This window comes from Tenrec ecaudatus, chromosome 10 (genome assembly GCF_050624435.1).
Source record: "Tenrec ecaudatus isolate mTenEca1 chromosome 10, mTenEca1.hap1, whole genome shotgun sequence".
NCBI lineage: Eukaryota > Metazoa > Chordata > Mammalia > Afrosoricida > Tenrecidae > Tenrec > Tenrec ecaudatus.
Window position 1 is genome coordinate 122,833,111 of NC_134539.1, and position 18,896 is coordinate 122,852,006.

General features: G+C 37.6%; 1 protein-coding gene across 1 annotated transcript in view; it reads right to left on the reverse strand.

The window, feature by feature from the left end:
- Nucleotides 1-669: 669 nt before the first annotated feature.
- The window catches only part of DHX40 (DEAH-box helicase 40), a 52,768-nt gene continuing 34,541 nt past the window's right edge, over nt 670-18,896 (reverse strand). Inside the window, exons 13-18 of the mRNA XM_075561508.1 lie at nt 12,694-12,808; nt 11,959-12,067; nt 7,567-7,661; nt 3,647-3,716; nt 3,164-3,392; nt 670-1,934 (exon numbers count right to left, since the gene is read on the reverse strand). Of these exons, the coding sequence (XP_075417623.1) occupies nt 1,795-1,934; nt 3,164-3,392; nt 3,647-3,716; nt 7,567-7,661; nt 11,959-12,067; nt 12,694-12,808 (758 nt within the window). The 3' untranslated portion in view covers nt 670-1,794. The remainder of the gene's footprint in view (nt 1,935-3,163; nt 3,393-3,646; nt 3,717-7,566; nt 7,662-11,958; nt 12,068-12,693; nt 12,809-18,896) is intronic.

The window sequence follows — 18,896 nt, forward strand, 5'->3', positions numbered from 1 at the left end:
ATGCATAGATATGAGAAAACATTAAAGACTCAAGTTCAGGACACTCCAAAAAATAACTGGACTGTGTGATTAAAAAATATAAATGGAAAAAAAATATATATATAAATGGTGTAGAAGACAAAGAAATACTGAAACCTTTTCCTGATTAAGAGACTGAAGATAATACATGATCCTTGAATGGATCCTGACTGGGTAAAATAAATGCTATAAAGGGTATTATTAGGATCATTGATGAAATCTGAATATGAAAAATAGATTTAGTATGTTTGCTTAATAAGTGTTTACAGAATTAAAAGAACTTTCATTCCAAGAAGCCATGATCTTTCCACAAAGTCTAAGGAAATGAATTAATGCATATATATATACATGAGCGAGAAATTGGTAAGGCTAAATGACTAATGTGGTGAAAGTGTCTAGAGCACTAAAGATTAAAAAAAATATCAACAATAAAATAAACAATGCTAGAAAGGTTTAGAGAAACTATCACCACTTATTTCCCATGGGCTTGAGTCTTCATCTGATTTTCCAATAAACAGTTCAAGTTTCTAAAACTGAACAGAAAACTGTTTAGAATCCAAAGGAAATAACTAGAAAGGTTAGTTACTTATAAAAGGCTGATCCATAATTCTTATAGAAATATCTAAAAACACACATAATACTGCCTTTGAATTTTAGTGACACTAAGTTTTATTTAACCAACATTGACTACTATGTGCAAAGCACTATGCTAGATGCCATGAAAGATACAAAGATGAAGACAAAGTCCCTGCCCACAAGGAGCGTATAATCTAGTGGTGGTGGTAGGTGGATAGACAAAGATACAAGTAACTAGAATACAAGGCAGTAAACAAGAGTGGACAAATGCTGAGTGTGGCCTGAGCGTGCTACAAACTAGCATCAAGGTTCCAGTTTGAAACAGTGGTGATGGAATATTGGCTGCTTTGGAAATCATCTCATGATGGACATAACTGAGAGTTAAATGGTCTTCTCCAAGCAATTGGAGGCAAGAGTGTAGGTCTGGTTAGGGCGGGAGGGGGGGGCTGTTTGAAAGCACGGTCACACCTACATACATAATGCTGGTAACAAAGTATGTAGGTGCAACTAAAAAAGAACTTTTTTTTATATATATATATATCATCTGTCCTTTGGTTAATGGCTATAGCTACTGTTTAAACAATATACTTTTATATAAAAAGTAATTTGTATAATCTCAGAAATATCAACTTAAGGGTTAATATTAATTCAAGAAAGAATCCTGCCATAGGCAATTTTCTTATTTACTAATTAAGTTTTTTTTTCTAAGTATCTATAAAGCTCTGTAGCAATTAAACTGTTAGACATCTAAGTATTGCTGACTGAGTAAAACCTCTTATGTTCAGCCTTCTAAAGGAAATGATCATGTACCTGATATAACACTATTTTGATAGCAACAAGAAGGCCTTAAAGAGATTTAAGGAAAATAATTTTAATGCTTCAATGCAAATGGAATACACTCTGATTAAATACAATTCAATGTCCTTGGAAAACATCTCAATGACAGTATTTAATACCTGTTAAGGCCAGCAAAATTGAAGTGAGGAAAATATATGTCTTGTCTTTCATTGGTTTCAGTAACATTGCCTATGACTGATGGTGATGTAATCTTTTCTTTGAGAGTTCCACTGATGAGCTTTGATTTGTTTTAGCTCATAGGCTCATAACAGCTGCTGACCACTTCCTCTTGATAGTTCTGTCTGAAATAACCGACACATTTCCTGGCAGTTACTCCTACTTCCTGAACTGGAGGTCCCTTCCTTAGCCTGTTTCCTTCAGCGCGTCACTGTGGTCCTGGGTCCTCTGCTGTTTTCTCTCCAAGAAACGAGCACGTGCATCTGATATGGACTTATCATCATTTCGCCTTTGCATTTTCTTCAAGACTTCTTTTGATAGTCCATCTAAAAACATTACAATAGAACAAAATTTTACTTTGCGATGTATTACTAGAAGTATTAACAGAAAGAGCTGTCCTGATTTTTAAAGTTAAAAAGTAAAGAGAAAATAAAAATTTTCCCTTTCAAGAAAAATGATGCAGCCTATGGCTAGGAAAAAATAAGCACACGAAGACCAAAATAGTCAGCAAAACGGAACCAAACTCAAGTACCTAGTACAGTGCAATAAAACACCTACTGGCCACCAGTTCAAAAGTCTGTTTTCTTAGGCAAAATGCTTAAACGTTTTGTTTGTGATGTTAAATAGAATAACACCATCTTCTCTATTATTCAGCCTCAAAATGCTTTACTAAAAAGCTTTTTGTACATGTAACCTGAAAAGTAAGCTTTCTGTCCTTCCTCGTTAGATGCCTGGTGGCATAATGGTCATGCACTGGGCTGCTGCTGCAAAGTCAGCAGTGTGAATCCACCAACCACTCTGCTCTGGTAAAGAGTGGCAGTCTGGGACCGTCACAGGGGCAGTTCTACCCTGTCCGATAGGGTCACTCTGAGTTGGCACTGACTCGATGGCAGTGAGTTTGGTTTTTGGTGCTAGTTTAGCACCACAAATATTTATGCCTCCAAATAAAAGACCTAACATTTCTTTTTCTTTTTTTTTTAAGACCTAACATTTCATGGAGATGGGAAAAAAGGAGGTTCTGAGGTAGTGACTCAAAACATTTCATAAACAAAACAGAAATAAAGCACTACTAGGAGGCAGTATGACTAACTGGTTAAGAATACAGGCTCCTAAGTCAGATTCCTTAGATTTAAATTCTAGATCCACTATTTATTAATAATGGAATTTTAGCAAATTAGTTTACACGGGTAAGTTTCTATTTGTTCATCTATAAAGTGGAGATATAAACTTATCCCATAAGATTATAGAAATTCAGTAAGATAATGCAAGTTTTAAAAAAAGAGAAAATGCTAAGTTCAGTGATTAACACATGGTACAAGCTCAACAGGTACAGCTCGTAGTCAGTGTCAATGTACAGAGGGGGTAAGGAAAGTCTGGTTCATTGTATGGAAAGAGTGGAAAGTCAAAATGATTGTAAATCTGAGATGTAGGAGAAGCCTTTGCTTCCTGAGGAGACAGTATTTCTAAGTCATTTAACACTATTACAGTAATTATATGAAAAATCGGACATTTATGTTTCCTAGACTTCTATCACTAGAACTAGTGATTCACTCACCCTTTAGCTGCTTTACGTTTTCTTTATTTGTCCATCTCCTTCTTGCATCCTCGCTTGCTTCACGCCGGGCCACACTGCTCAGATCATGGGCATTAAATTCATGTAACTTGGGTAACAAATCTCTGACCCACTCATAACGAATTGGACACACAATTCTTGCATAAACTTTGGTGGTAACTAATACTTCATGAAAAATGATCCATTCAAGTTTAGTTTCCTGTTCGTGAAGCTGTAACAAAAGCACTCATCTAAGGATAGCTCCAAAACTTGCCTTATTCAAAACAACAACATAATAATGGTCCACATCTTATGAATTACTAGCGTCTTCACTCAAACAGGAGGTATCAGCCCAACAATACACTTACAGCTCTGTCTAATAAAATTAACCAAAATTCAACCTCAAAGTAAAAACAGAAACAACGGCATATTATTTATATCTACAGCTTTATAAATCCCTTCCAACTGGAAAAATAAGGTACTTACTGCAGAGGAAGGATGAATGTGAACTGGGCTTCCACGTCCATCCATTGTGCAAAACGTTCGCCCAACAGATCTATCAGAACCATCAAAGAACAATAAAATCAGAATGGTAAAACATGAAATAAGTAATGTATTAAGTCCAACAATGTGCAATTTTATCTACAACAGAAAGGCTTAATCTATTTTAACTGTTACTTAATCAATTCATCTTAAACTAATATGTTATATTAAACTAATATAATATATTAGTCACTCAAATTAAGTATAATCAATTCTGATCAATAAATAATACCAATATCTTATTTGTGCTTTAGTGTTTGCAACTAAGCCCCCAATATAAGTCTTCATTCTTAAATAAAGTTGTCTTTATATTATCTTATGCTTCATCTTTCTTTTTTTTTTTTTGCTTCATCTCCTTTCAAAGGTGGTTTTTTCCTTCTAAAAACAGTGGTTCTCAATATGTGGGTTGTGACCCCTTTGGGGGTCAAATGACCCTTTCACAGGTGTCGCTCAATTCTTAACAGTAGCAAAATAACAGTTATGAAGTAGCAATGAAAATAATTTTATGGTTGGGGGGTTCACCACAACATGAGGAACTGTATTAAAAGGTCACGGCATCAGGGAGGTTGAGAACCACTGTTCTAAAATCTAAATATTAGAAATATTCCTGAGGGTAGGGGGAAATGAAAATGAGCTGATACCACGGGCTGAAGTAGATGTGCTTGACACAATAGGTGTACATATGCATTGTGATAAGCACTGTAAGAGTCCCCGATAAAATAATTAAAAAAGAAATATTCACCTATCATTTTTCTAATTCATGTCCTTAATTTAAAATTCTTACCGTCTATACTTCCTGACATAAACTTCAGATCTCTTAAAACAATAGCCCTAGTTCAATTATCATCATAACTGTTTTCCTATACTACTTTTATACATATTCGTAGTGCAGATGAGACTGCAATATAATTATTCACCCACACATACATGGGGGTACTTAAAAACCCCAGAATTTTTTCAAAGCTATGTATTTAATTAAAAAAAATTTTACTGGAGGCTCATATAACATTCCATACATCAGTTGCATAAAGCATATTTGTAAATGTTGCCATCATCATTTTCTAAGCATTTACTTTCTATTTGAATCCGTGCCATCAGCTCCTCTTCTTTCTCCCCTCCTCCCATTCTTATAACCCCTTGATAAATTATTATTGTTTTCATATCTTACAGTGGCTGCTGTCTCCCTCCCCCATTTCTGTTGTTTATCCCCCTGTTAAGTTTTTTTTTTTTTTAACAAAACAAACTTATCACCTTTAAAGTACTCTCTACTAAATACATTTGTCAAATCTGTGATTCTATTCTTGGAAACATTTTTCAAACATATCTGTTTGCATGGCTGATGGCGCCTTCCTAGTTTTTTTCTTCACCTCTTCTAAGTCTCAAATCTCTGAGCTTTCCTGTCCCTCTTCATTTGCAGAAACAAAAAGAAGTCGCATGGAGCGAGGTCAGGTGAGTAAGTTGTGTGGGGCAAGAGAGGCATGCTGTTATTTTGCCAAAAGATGATGCACTGAGATAGTTGCGTGAGCAAGTGCACTGCTGGGGTGGCAGAACCAGTCCTCCATCTGCCACAAATCAGGCCTTCTTTGTCGCACCCTGTTATGCTATCTTTTCAGGACCTCTCAGTCAAAAGCTTGATTAATAGTCTGACTTGATGGAATGAATTCCAAATGCACTACGAGTTGACAGACATCCAGAATGAGGTTTCTCATCAACTGAGAAAACCAGTCATATATTTGAGTTTTTACCGTTTGTCCTTGTAAGCTGTGCTCAACATAAACAACCATCTCAACTTTACAGGAAAGATACAGGTAAAGTTCAGAGAGCTTCTTTTACTTGACCCATTTGGAAGTTGTTGATGTGATGCCTCATCACCCCTACAGTGACATTCACCTACCTAACCAAAATACACCCATCAAACCAATCCATGAAATTAACACTGATACATCATTAACACCCAATTCTTTGACCCCACTAAAGTGTCACCAAATGTACTTTGGTGATATCCTTTATAACAAAGGGATGTAGTTCAGAGTCATGCACTGCTTAGCTTATGCTTTTAATGTCTCTCTAGCTTCCTCCGGTCTGAAAAAGTTCTGTCTTCCCTTGACTTCCATGATCTTGATCCTTCTTAAGATTTTGTAGTACATCACTCCATTTGAGTGTCTGTTTCAGAGTGGTTAGATTCAAGTTACACATACCTGATAGGAATAACATAGAAGTGATGCTGTTGTTGTTCTTCCTGCATCCTACCAGGAAGTACCTGATTTCAACTTGCTACATTTAGGTAGTATCTGACAGGTTGTTCACGCTATTACTTTCCCCACTTTGTGGTTGGTAAGAATTTTTGTAGAAGTGCTTCATTACATATATCCATTCCTCATTAAACATTTAATTTATTCATTTAATAGTTTATACCATTATATGCCTACAAATTTCACATTTTATTCCATGAGATATAACTCACTCGTCCTAATTTACTTTGACTCAGAATGTTCCATAAACAGTCCATCTGCTGTCTCTCCCAGCTGGCTTTCCCTTAACCTGTAAGCATTTGGTTGCCCAGAGTCTTATGCTTTTTCAGCTCCATTTCCCAAGAAGCCCTGATTCTACGTAGATGGCAAATGGTTGTTAAAATCAAGAGCGAAGGTCGATGTGTAGATAAATCCTTACACACACAAATATGTTATTATACATACACATAATTATTTTCATTTCTAGATCTACCCATTCACCCATCTATATTGAAAATCATTAACGTGAAAATAATAACTCTGAAATTTCAATTCAATACTCTAAGGGTTCTTTCTGGTTTTCCCCCTTCTATACAAACATCCTTTACCATTATCCTTCCTAATACCCTTTACCATTATCCTTAATATATTGATCACTTCCTCTGTATACAACAAATATCCCACCAATACCACTACCACTTCCTTCTAACAAAATACCTCCCTCACCATACTCAGGCTCTGACATTGTACACTACTCTCTCTAGTGTGAATGCCCTACCACCCTGCTCAAGTTCTGATATGCCACAATTTGCCTTTCCTCATGGAGGCTGTGTTGTCTAGAAAAACAAAACCAGTGATCTTATACATGTATAAGGAAGAACTGTGTATCAAAGGGTAGTTTTTTATTAAGAAGGAATCCCAGCCCAGTCCAATTGAAGTCCACGGTTCTGATGCTGCTGGAGCCCTCTTCAAATGGATATAACTGCAGGGTGATGATGCAGAAAGGTGAAGCAGGATACAGAAAGATCACAGGCAAGTGGGTGTGGAGTAGTATTGATCTAAGTTCAGTGGAAAAATGGCAGGGCGCTAATAGCTCTCAGGGTTGGGCAGCCCAAAAGAAGCCACCCCTAGAGGCAGGCACAGAGTCCCAGCAAGTAGGAGGATGAGGAAGGGAGGGGAGGGGTCCCCAGCATCTCTCTTATAAAAAGGTCACTGTGTTAGGACACACCATCAGGCTGTGACCTGAGCAGCAGGTTGGACTCCACCTTACACAAGTGCGAGCTGACATCCAATATAGCTGCCACAGATGCCCACTCCACCTGTTTGGCTTCCACACTTCACACAGGACCACACTTTTGTAAGAAGTCCTTTCTACTCAACTTAGGTACTGACACCCCAGGCTAAACCGCCCTCCTACACAGATGCCCCTTCTAAGCTTCTTAAGTTAAACACCCTAACAAGGCCACTGCAGTTCGCAACCGCTGCCCAGTGACAATTATGAAAAGGGTCACCAGGAATCAATGTCATAATTATCACACAGCATGAATTAAACCCTCAACCTTTAACTAGTTCAAAATAGCAGTCAAATACAGCCCTATCTCCTTGTCTCTAGTCACAGCTCACATTACTGACCTTCGAGCTACATTTTTGAAATAGCCAGCACAAAGACATCTTCGCAGTACTTCGTGTTTAGGGCCTTCAAAGGTCTCTCTTGGGAAATCACTTTGCTATAAAAAGAATATAAACACAGAAATAAATTTCACAGAATAATTTCCAATAATCTTTTACTTTGAAAAAAATCCACATTCCTAAAGACTTATGATACTGGCTAAATAATAAAGAGATATACTCTTCTATCTGAAACTACCAAAAATTGACAATATATATTAAATAATTGTTTCCAAAGCAAAATACATCTAACAACAATGATCTTAAGAGATGGAAAATAATTAAGTCCTACAACTGCTCCAGCTTACAGCCTTGATATTTTAGGGCAAGGCACAGGGAAATGTAGCCCAAATGGAAGCCAGAGGAGTTCTGGAGTAAAGAAAATAGAGAATCCAGAAAGGCCAAGGTGCTGGTGTTTGCAGTGGGCTTTTCTTCAAATGTTCAGCAACGCTACCTTGGCTTGCGGGGAACTCCCAAAAGGATACGTTTTCAGTGTTCATACAGTGCTAGAATTAATGATTTGTCCTTAAGAGTCGGACTAGAACACCTCATAATTCACATAGCACAGAGTTGGAGAATAGCTAGTTCTATACTGAGTCTGGTCTTGCTCTGAACTCACCTAATATGTATTTCTTAAAAGCAAATCGGAAAGAATCAAATAGCTTTCAAATAACTGCATCCTAGAACAAATCCCAAGAGTATTTGTCTGAATACAAAAGTACCCAGTAGCCATCAAGGTAAAACTCCACGTGACATCCAATAAGAAACTATAAGACACGTAGATGATAACATAAACAAATGAATTAAAACCAACCCAAAATTGATACATATTTTAATTATATTTAAATTATAACTGAAATTATATGTGAATTAAACTGCATTACTTACATTCAAAAAGTTAAGTAGAAACAGGGAGAAACTTTTTACACTTGATCTTAGCCAAAAGGCCGAGAAGCGATAGGGAGATATATTTTTTTTAAAAATCATTTTATTGGGAGCTTATACAACACTTTATCACAATCCATACATACATCAATTGTATAAAGCACATTTGTACATTTATTACTCTCATCATTCTCAAAACATTTGCTCTCCATGTAAGCCCCTGGCATCAGCTCCGCATTTTTCCCCATCTAAAACAGATTTTAAAACCAATACATAGTTGTTAAATGAAAATTAAATACTAAAGATGTATATCAAGAAAAGGAAAGAAAAAAGGAGAGTTCCCTCCCTTTATTCCTTTTGTGCTTCCTGCCTGGAACGACTACTATAAACACTTTGGAGTGTATCCTGCCAGACCTTTCTCTAAGCATATACATAGATGCATATATTATATATATAGCTGCCTTTGTTTTTCAAAAAAATCATTTTATTGGGCTCATGTAACTCTCATCACAATCCATACATACATACATTGTGTAAAGTACACTTATACATTCGTTGTCCTCATCACTCTCAAAATTCGCTTTCGCTCGGGTTCCTGGAATCAGCTCATTTTCCTTTTTCCCCTCCCCCTAGCTCCCTCCCTCCCTCATGAACTCTTAATAATTTATACATTATTATTTTATCTTATCTTACACTGCCCGGTATCTCCCTTCACCTACTTTTCTGTTGCCCATCCCCCAGAGAGGAGGTTATATGTAGATCCCCGAGATCGGTTCCCCCTTTCTACCTCTCTTCCCTCCTGGTATCACCACTCTGATGGCTGGTCCTGAGGGTTCATCTGTCCTGGATCTCCTGTGTTTCCAGGTCCCATTTGTACCACCTCTGTGCATCCTCTGGTCTAACCAGGTTTGCAAGGTAGAATTGGGACCATGATAGTTGGGGGGAGGAAACGTTTAATAACTAGAGGAAGGTTGTGAGTTTCATTATTGCTACACTGAACCCTGAGTGACTCATCTCCTCCCTACTACCCTTCTGCAAGGGATGTCCAGTTGAATACAGATGGGCATTGGGTCCCCATCACGTGCTCCCCTCATTCATGATATGATTCCCCCCCTTTGGTGCTTGAAACCTGGTCCCCTCGGCTCTTCATGATCACACATGTAGGTGTGCTGCTTCCCGGTGGGTTTTGTTGCTTCTGGGCAAATGGCCGCTTGTTTACTTTCAGGACCCCAGACTCTTGACAGCTGGGTACCATCAGCCTTCTTCACCACACTTACTTATGCACACATTCGTCTTCAGAGTTTATGTGGGGGAAGATCATCACACAATGATGGTTTTTGTCCTCTGGTGTCTGCTACCTGATTCCTTCAACACCTCGTGTTCACACAGGCTTGTGTGCTTCTTCTCTGTGGGCTTGTTTGCCTTCAAGTCTTTAAGACCCCAGACACTATATCTTTTGATAGCCGGGCACCATCAGCTTTCTTCACCACGTTTGCTTATGCACACGTCTGTCTTCAGTGATCATGTCGGGAGGTGGGTATCATGGAATGACCGTTTAGCTGAGCAAGGTGCTATTGTATTGAGGGAGTGCGCGCGAGGAGGCCCAATGTCTACCTGCTACAGGGAGATACTTTTTTATAGAACACTCAGACTAAAAACTAGAGATGAAAACTATAACACTCGAGATAGAAAATATACTCAATGAGATTAATGGCAGATTAGATATTGCAGAGGAAAAGATAGTGAACTTACAAAGTAACAGAAAACATTCAAATAAAAATGGGAGAAAATGGAACATTTTAAAATGCCTTAAAAATTAAAAGACAACTTCAGGAAGCGTTAAATTAATGTAATTTGAGTTTAAAAGAGAACAAGGGCAGAAAATATTTGAATATGCAATAGCTAAAATTTTTTCAAATTTAGTGAAAACTATAAACCCATAGATCAACAAATAGGAAAAGACACCAGGCTATAGCATAATCAAATTTGTTCAAACTAGTGATCATGAGAAAATTTTAAAAGTAATGGACAAGAGGTAGGAGTAGGGGAGCCACATTACAAAACAGAGAAATAATGAAAAGATGATAGATTTTTTTTAACAATCAGAATTGAAGCTAAATGATAGTAGTGTGACATATTTAAACTCCTAAATTCTATATCCAGTGATATTACTATTTGGAAACAAGGTCAAACAACGAATTCATCACTAGTACACTCATACTACTAAGAAATATAAGACAGTCTTTCGTGGCTGATCTTCAGATGAAAGGAAAGTAATCGGAGATGGAAATGTAGATCTACACAAACAAAAGAAGAGCACTAGAGAAAAGGGAAGTACAAGGGAAACTATATAGAATTATTGTCTTATTACTTAAATCTCTGTAAGATAGTAAACTGTCCACGCAAAGCAAATTCAAGGCAATCTAGAGCTTGTTGCTGTGTTTGTGCTGGTGCATCACTGGGTCACTCACTCATAGTGACAATAAAATGAAACATGGTGAACTGTGTGACAATTACCACGCAAGAGTCGGGAGGGGAGAAATGAAAATACAGACTTCTGACTCATAGTGACCCTTGAGGTTACAAATCTAGGGTTACAGCAAGGGCTGCTGCTCACAAATTTCACTGGGAAACCTTACTCCGCGGGTAGCTTATAGTCCTGCGCTTGCCCCTTTAGAGTTCCTGTTTCCACAACTCAAAGTATATTTCAAAGGGACATAATTTGAGTACCCTGAAGATGTCAAAACTGAAGTTAAAAAAATTAAATACCTGTATTGGGGGCCCTTACATCGCTCATCACAATCCACACATCCACCTGTTGCGTCAAGCACATTTGTGCATATGTTGCTCTCATCCTTTTCAACGCATTTTCTTTCTACTTGAGCCCTTGATACCAGATTTCCCCCTCTTTCCCCCACTCTTCCTCCTTCATGAACCCTTGATAAATTATAGATTATTATTTTCATATCTTACATTGTCCTGTCACCCTTCACCCACTTTTCTGTTCAAAACTGTGGTTTTGATATGGCAGAAGCCTCTAAGATATGTAAACTAATATACAGTGTAGAAAACAACAGATCAGTGGTTGCCTGGGTAAGGGGAGGAGGAAACTGGGGGGCATAACAAAGGGGCAAGAGGAAATTTGGGGAGATGAGAGAAAAATCCATTACTTTGACTGTGGTGATAGTTACATGAGGGTATACAGTTATTAAATCTTACCAAATTTTAACCTTAAGTATATGTAATATACTGACTTCAATTATACTTTACTAAAAATTCCTCATTTCTCTAGATGACATTCCTTTATCAACACTAGGAATCTTTCATGGGGTCGAAGAAATGGCTAAATGCAGTAATAAGTGGAAAAAGGGGAAGAGTGATAAGGAAATAACCAAGCACCAATGAAAATTCATTGTGAAATACAGATGCCAAAATTCAACTCATGAGAGAAAAAGCTATTTTAACAATCACCTGCTTAAGCTTCCTGATTAGTTCTCGAAGCTGAGCTTCCACACGAAATGCAGACAATAAGCACCTCCAGTGAATCCAGTGTTTTTGGCACCACGAGGCTGGAGCTCCACTGCAAAACAAAAATACTATGTCTCCAAGAAATCTCCTACATGGTAATTGTGCAATACTACTTCACGTGATTGAACCATGGAATGAGATGCTATCTGTATTAACTCCCAATAAAATGGTTTGGGAAAAAAGGAGAAAAGAAATCTTCTATAAATGAAAAACTGTCTGGAAGTCTCATTTCTATTACAAAGTTGGGAATCCATAAGCAAGCTGCCAGCTCCTTTAAAAGACTGCTCCAAGTACTGAGAAAGCACTTATGGGAATCTTAAAAAGCAATTAGGTTAATGCAGATGGCCTATGATTGAATTTAAAAAGTAATTTGCTAATGAATGTATTTTTATATATAGGCTTTAACAAATATTTGATTGTTTTCTCTTGTAAGCTACTCAAGCAAACACAATCCTGTGGAGCCATTTTCAGGAAAGCCTGGGAGCGAACGACGAACAGCACATGCCTACCAAATGATAATCATGTGACACAATTATGGTAATAGGTAATATTAACAGAAACGCTTTGGGTTCAATATCATCCCCACTGACACGGAAGTGTCTAAAACCACGCAGTAAGTAGATGTTGGCACTATGCTTCACATTAACATTTTCCAGTGCCTAGGACTACATCACATACCTTGATTTGCACTGTTCAAAGATGACAGCTAAAGTTGCAAAATCATTAAACCCTCCAGCTTTAGCTGCCAATTCTCGATGCTTCTGTTCTGCTTCCTTCTGGTACTCAGGGTCAACTATGGGCATTGGAAAGACAATTTAGTTCTACTTTACCTTCAGTGCTTGTTTATTAAAGTGTATGAAAATAGTCCTCATTCTCTAGGATAAAATAAGATGGAACTAAATTAACTCTGGTTTTCAGGTTCCTCAAGCTGATTTTCGACCCATAGTGACCCCAGGTGACAGGGTGGAGATGCCCCATATGGTTTTCTTGGCTGTAATCGTTATAGAAGCAAACTACTAGGTCTTTCTCCTGCACACCTGCTGAGAGGGTTCACACCACCAACCTTTTTCTTAGTAGCTGAGTGCTCAACCATCGCACCACTAGGGCTCCCTTTTCTTCCCAGGGCTCTAGTTTCCCTCCAATTCCTTTACTTCTTTTAACCATACTTTAGATCAGGGGTCCTCAAACTTTTAAAACAGGGAGCCAGTTCACTGTCCCTCAGAACCGCTGGAGGGCCAGACTATAGTGTTTTTTTTAAAAAATAACTATGAACAAATTTCTATGCCCACTGCACATATCTTATTTTGAAGTAAAAAACAAAAAGGGGGCAAAAACACCCAACGGGCCAGATAAATGTCCTCAGCGGGCCACATGTTTAAGGACCCCTGCTTTAGATTTATCAGACATAACCTCTATCATTTAGTTTTACATTGAATATTTGGATTTATTTTTTCATTAGTTTTCTTTTAAGAGTAAGTTATGTTCACAAAATAATTAAAATGGTTCAATAAGCCATAATGTCAATATTCTATGCTCCTCACTTTGTCACCCAATCCCCAAGGCTAACCACAGCTAGTGTGTTTCCTTCCAGATGTTTTCTAAGTACCAGTACATGTATGATAATATTTCATTTTTACATAAACAAGACATGTGTTCTATAACTTGCTTTACTCACTTAAGAGGTGTTCCATGTCAGTGTACACAAAATAATCAGCATTGCCCAGGGCATGGGAAACCTAACACAATTTAACCAGTCCCTATCTGTCCAATTTCTACTCATAAGGCCTTTAACCCCACGGATGCAAAAAAGATACTTTTATTTTCATATATTTTTCTCAAAAGTATATATTAATATACATATAATATGTATACAGAAAATTGTGCAAACCATGACATGTATAGCTTAGTGAACATTTACAAATATAATACATAAATGTGCCTAATATATAGATCAAAAAACAGATTACCAGCATTCCAGAAACCCTCTTTAGGCCCTCCATCTAATAACTGCTTAATCAATCCCCTCAACCTCACTACTCACTGCCATCGAATCAATTCTAACTCAGAGCAGAGCTGTTCCCTAGGATTTCCAAGGCTGCCAATCTTTATGGGAGCAGGCAATCTCATCTCTCTCCTGTGAGTTCAAAGGGCCGAACCTGAGCTTAGCAACAGGTAACCCACTATGCCCTGGAGGCTTCTCATTGGCCTCCCTAGGCTGATTCAAGAAAACATCCTGAGGGCATAAAGCTCCAGTTTCCTGGAAGCCTAGGCTAAGCAACCTCAAAGAAGCCTTCCAGTTCTTCCCTTCCCTGGCACCCCATGACCCAAGACACCTTTACTTTGGCTGTAAATACTACCATCATAATATACACAAGCTGTTTACTCTGAGTGAGAGGTTGAAATGACTTCGCAATAAATCTGAGTAGATTTTACTTTATACACAGTTCACATGGTAGAAGATCTCTGTGCTTTAGGAGTGGCCCCAGTTCAAGCTTAAAAACATTTACTGAACACACTGCTTCCTTTCCAAACTGCTTACTCCTTCTTTCCTCTCCTCCTCAGAGTGAAGAGCATGCTTACACCTTTTCCCTACTGCTGCCCTCAAAACTAAACTAATTAATTAAAATGGAATCCCTACATTCCTGCATGTCCTGATATAATCTAACAGTTTGGAAAAAAAAAAAAGAAAACAGACATAAGTCCCACAGTAAATTCATAGTTGTAATAAAAGTCTAAAGCTATATTACACAATTCTTATGGTCTTAGCAAGTTTCTGAGTAAATGATAGTTTGATTATCTATATTTTATTGTCTTTTGACAGATGAGAATCTATGATTAGCATTGCCTTATGCTAATCGCTAGATGTATTTAGCAAAAAATTTAAAATATGAAGCTGAAGCAGCAAAACAGGCTAGATCAGCTGAACTTCCTTTGGAAAAAGAATTCACTATTTTTCTACACAGTAATCAGTTTTAAAGAAAAAATATTACAGACAGGATCTCACTAATAATAGTCCTCAGAACTGGGGGTGGGGAGGAGGCAGGAGGCTATCTATACATAAGGTACCTTTGTTTAAAAAAAAATTACTTTTAAAGTCAGTTGTAAAATCAACCCAAATGTTTTTATTGTAAGTTTGCTCTACTTTAAGGAAATGCTAGTTACTGGCTAAAAAAAGAACTATGAATTTAACAACACCTCACTCTTGTGTCTAGTTTCTGAAGACATCATGCAGGTGGTTTGCTAAAATGTTTAATATTGGGGGGGGGAAATCATTGTTTTGATGGTTTAAAAGAGAAGAGTCCTCAGGCAGTATTTAAAGAAAAAAAAAACCAATCCTAAGTATAACAAAGCACAACAAAAGGTTACTTCTTTATGGCTATATTGTCAATGTGTAGAAATAAAAATGTTGTACTAATAAATCTATTAGCTATCTTAGTGCTGTGGGGCAATTCTGACAGGTCTTGCTACCATGTTTCATATCTATTAATATCACTGATAGCAAGTGTTTCACAAAGACAAGACTTAATTTTAAAATTCTAAAATTCTAACTGAGAAGCAACAAAGTCCACATGGAAGAAGCATACCAATCTGTGTGATCATGAGGTGTCAATGGGACCAGGTATCAGGCATTAAAGACCCAGAACAAAATATCTTATCAATGTGAATGAGTAAAAGTGCAGAGTGGAAACCCAAAGCCCATCTGTAGACAACTGGACATTCCCTTACAGAAGAGTCACAAGGAAGAGATGAGCCAGTCAGGGTGTAGTAGAGCACCGGTGAAACACACAACTTTCCTCTAGTTCTTTAGGGTTTCCTCCCCACCACTATCATGATCCCAATGCTACCTTACACATCTGGTTGGAGCAGAGCATGTACAAGGCTACAGATAAGAGCTGGAAACACAGGGAATCCAGGACAGATAAGCACCTCAGGATCAATAATGAGACTAGCAATGCCAGGAGGGGAAGGGAAAGGTGGGAGTAGAATGGGGGAACTGATCACAATGATCTACATAAACACCCATCCCTGAGGGATGAACAACAGAAAAGTGGGTGAAGGGAGAAAACGGCCAGTGTAAGACATGAAAAAATAATTTGTAAATTATCAAGGGTTCATGAGGAAGGGAGGGTGGGGAAGGGAGGGGGAAAATGAGGAGCTGATACCAAGGGCTCAAGTAGAAAGCAAATGTTTTGAGAATGATGATGGCAACAAATGTACAACCGTGCTCGACACACTGGATGGATGTATGGATTTAAGAGTTGTACGAGCCCCAATAAAATGATTTTTTAAAAATTCTACAATCAAAGCACAGTAGCTATCTTAGTCCAGTGGTTCTGAACCTGTGGGTCGCCACCCCTTTGGAGGTTGAGCGACCTTTTCACAGGGGTCGCCTGATTTATAACAGTAGCAAAGTGACAAGTTACGAAGTAGCAACAAAAATTTTATGGTTGGGGGGGTCACCACAACACAAGGAACTGTATTAAAGGATCATGGCATTAGGAGGGTTGAAAACCACTGCTTTAGTCCAATTGGTTTTTATTATCGATATTCAAAAGAATTAGACATAGATATGTCCATATACATCTAAAGCCAAATATTAGGCTAGAAAGAGGAAGCCTTTATTTTCTTCAAGTGCAAACCAATGTGGTTTATTTTCAAAGAATGTTTTGCTAAAATAAATAAAAGCACCTCAAAGCACTGATAAAAGACAAAAAACACAGTTCAACCTAAGGACTAAAACCTTTACCCTGAATTCAAAAGTTAAAAGACTGTGTAAACATTCCACAGAGTGCTCTAAAAAAATGAAAAACTAGTACCTGGACTTTTATTTTCAGCTATGGTACAGATTATTATTATTTTCTTTTCTTAAATTTTTTCAAAGACATACATGATGGTTTAAAGGAAAATTTCTAATATTGTATTGTTGAATTTGTAACATATATAAATGTAATATATATGTTAGCAATAGCACAAATGATGGGAGATAAAGGGAACTAAATTTTTGCAGAACTGGTTTTTTAAAATCATTTTATTGGGGTTTCGTACAATTCTTATCACAATCCATACATACATCCATTGTGTCAAGCACATATGTACATTTGTTGCCATCATCATTCTCAAAACATTTGCCTTCTACTTGAGCGCTTAATATCTGCTGCTCATTTTCCGCCTCCCTCCCCAGTGCCCCCTACCTCATGAACCCTTCATACTTCATAAATTATTATTATTTTGTCCAGAATTTGTTTTATTTTATGTGAAATATTTGTTTTAGTAAAATGTGATTAAAGATATATAACAGTTTCTATATAAAAAATATATTAAGAGATAATAGCAGAAAGCCAGTACACCCTTATAAAATTTCAACAGACTATTTTGAATAACAAAACAAACAGATATGCTGATATAAATTTTGAAGTGAGTGCTAACTGCCACAATTTTAATGAAAATGCAGGTATCTAGAATAACTAAAACAATTTTGATAAAGAAATACAAAGTTTAAAGACTCAGGATCTGATTTCACAATTTATCATAAACCACTGTAGCAGAGACAGAGTGGAGTTGGCATAAGGATACATGAATCAATCAATAGAGGAACAGCTAGAGATAGAGTCAATATACAGAGCACTGGTTTTCAACAGAGGTGGAAGAGCAATTCAACAGAAAAAAGTAAATCTTTACAAAAAAGGTATAGGACAAGTGGAGATTCACATAGGAAAAAAGGCAATCAAGATCTCCTCTACGTCACACCATTTGGAAATATTGATTCAGAAAAGGTAGGAAGATAAAGCTCCTAGGAGAAAATATTTTGATTTACGAGAGAGAGTCTCTCTATAACGTTGGAATAGGAAGAGATCTGTTAGGATACAGAAAGCAGTAAGTAACGACTTCATTAGGCATAATAAACATTCAAAACTTCTCTTATCAAATACATTCTTAAAAGGATAAACAAACAAAGCACAGACTGGGAGAAAATATATGCAACTTATGCTTAATAAAAAATTTACACAGAAAATAAATATTTCCCATAACTCAATATATTTTAAAATATTTATTTTAATGAACACAAACTTGAACAGCTACTTCACAAAGGAAGACGCCTGAAGGGCCAAAAGCAAAAATATTCAACATTATTAACCATTAAAAAATGTAAATTACACCAAAGATACAAGAGAGAGAGAGAGAGAAAATGGACAGCATCCTAGTCCACCAAGCTTCAAGGACACTCCCACTTGGAGCAGACAATGCACAGAGAGGACCAGCCTCACCAGGAGACATGACATCCCCTTACTAACCCAAAGCGTTATGTGGGGCAGCACTGGAGACAACAGTATGAAAACTGTGCCTGGTCTGAGCCCCCACACCACGGCATAACACGAAGGAAGTGCAAGAGAGCAGCAAGGGAGCAAAGAAACAAAGTCCACGAGGAATTCTTAAAATAGATTTCAGACTCGGAGGGCAGGGCTTGGCACTGCATCAGATTGGATTGGGAAACATTTATAAGAGAAAACTGACAGACTTGGAACTATTCATAGGTTATTTTTTGTTCTTTTTTTTCATGTCTATCTATATAAGATATAAAATCCCGAGGAGAAAACAATGGGACCAAAAGTTCTGGGGGACAGAGAAGAAGAGGAGGTGTGGGAAAGAGAAGGGGCAGCCAACAAATCCAGGGAGAAGGGAACAGCAAGTGCTCTAAAATCGATGGTGAGGAAGGCATAGAATGTCTGGTGGGGCAAGCCCCGAGGATGATATTCCTGCTCAGAGCAGTCAAAGCACAGAGAGGACCATAGGGAAGGTCCCACCATAAGACATGACATTCCTCACTGACCCATAGAGCTATGGGGGACAACTCTAGAGACACAGTCCAGGAAGTGTACCCA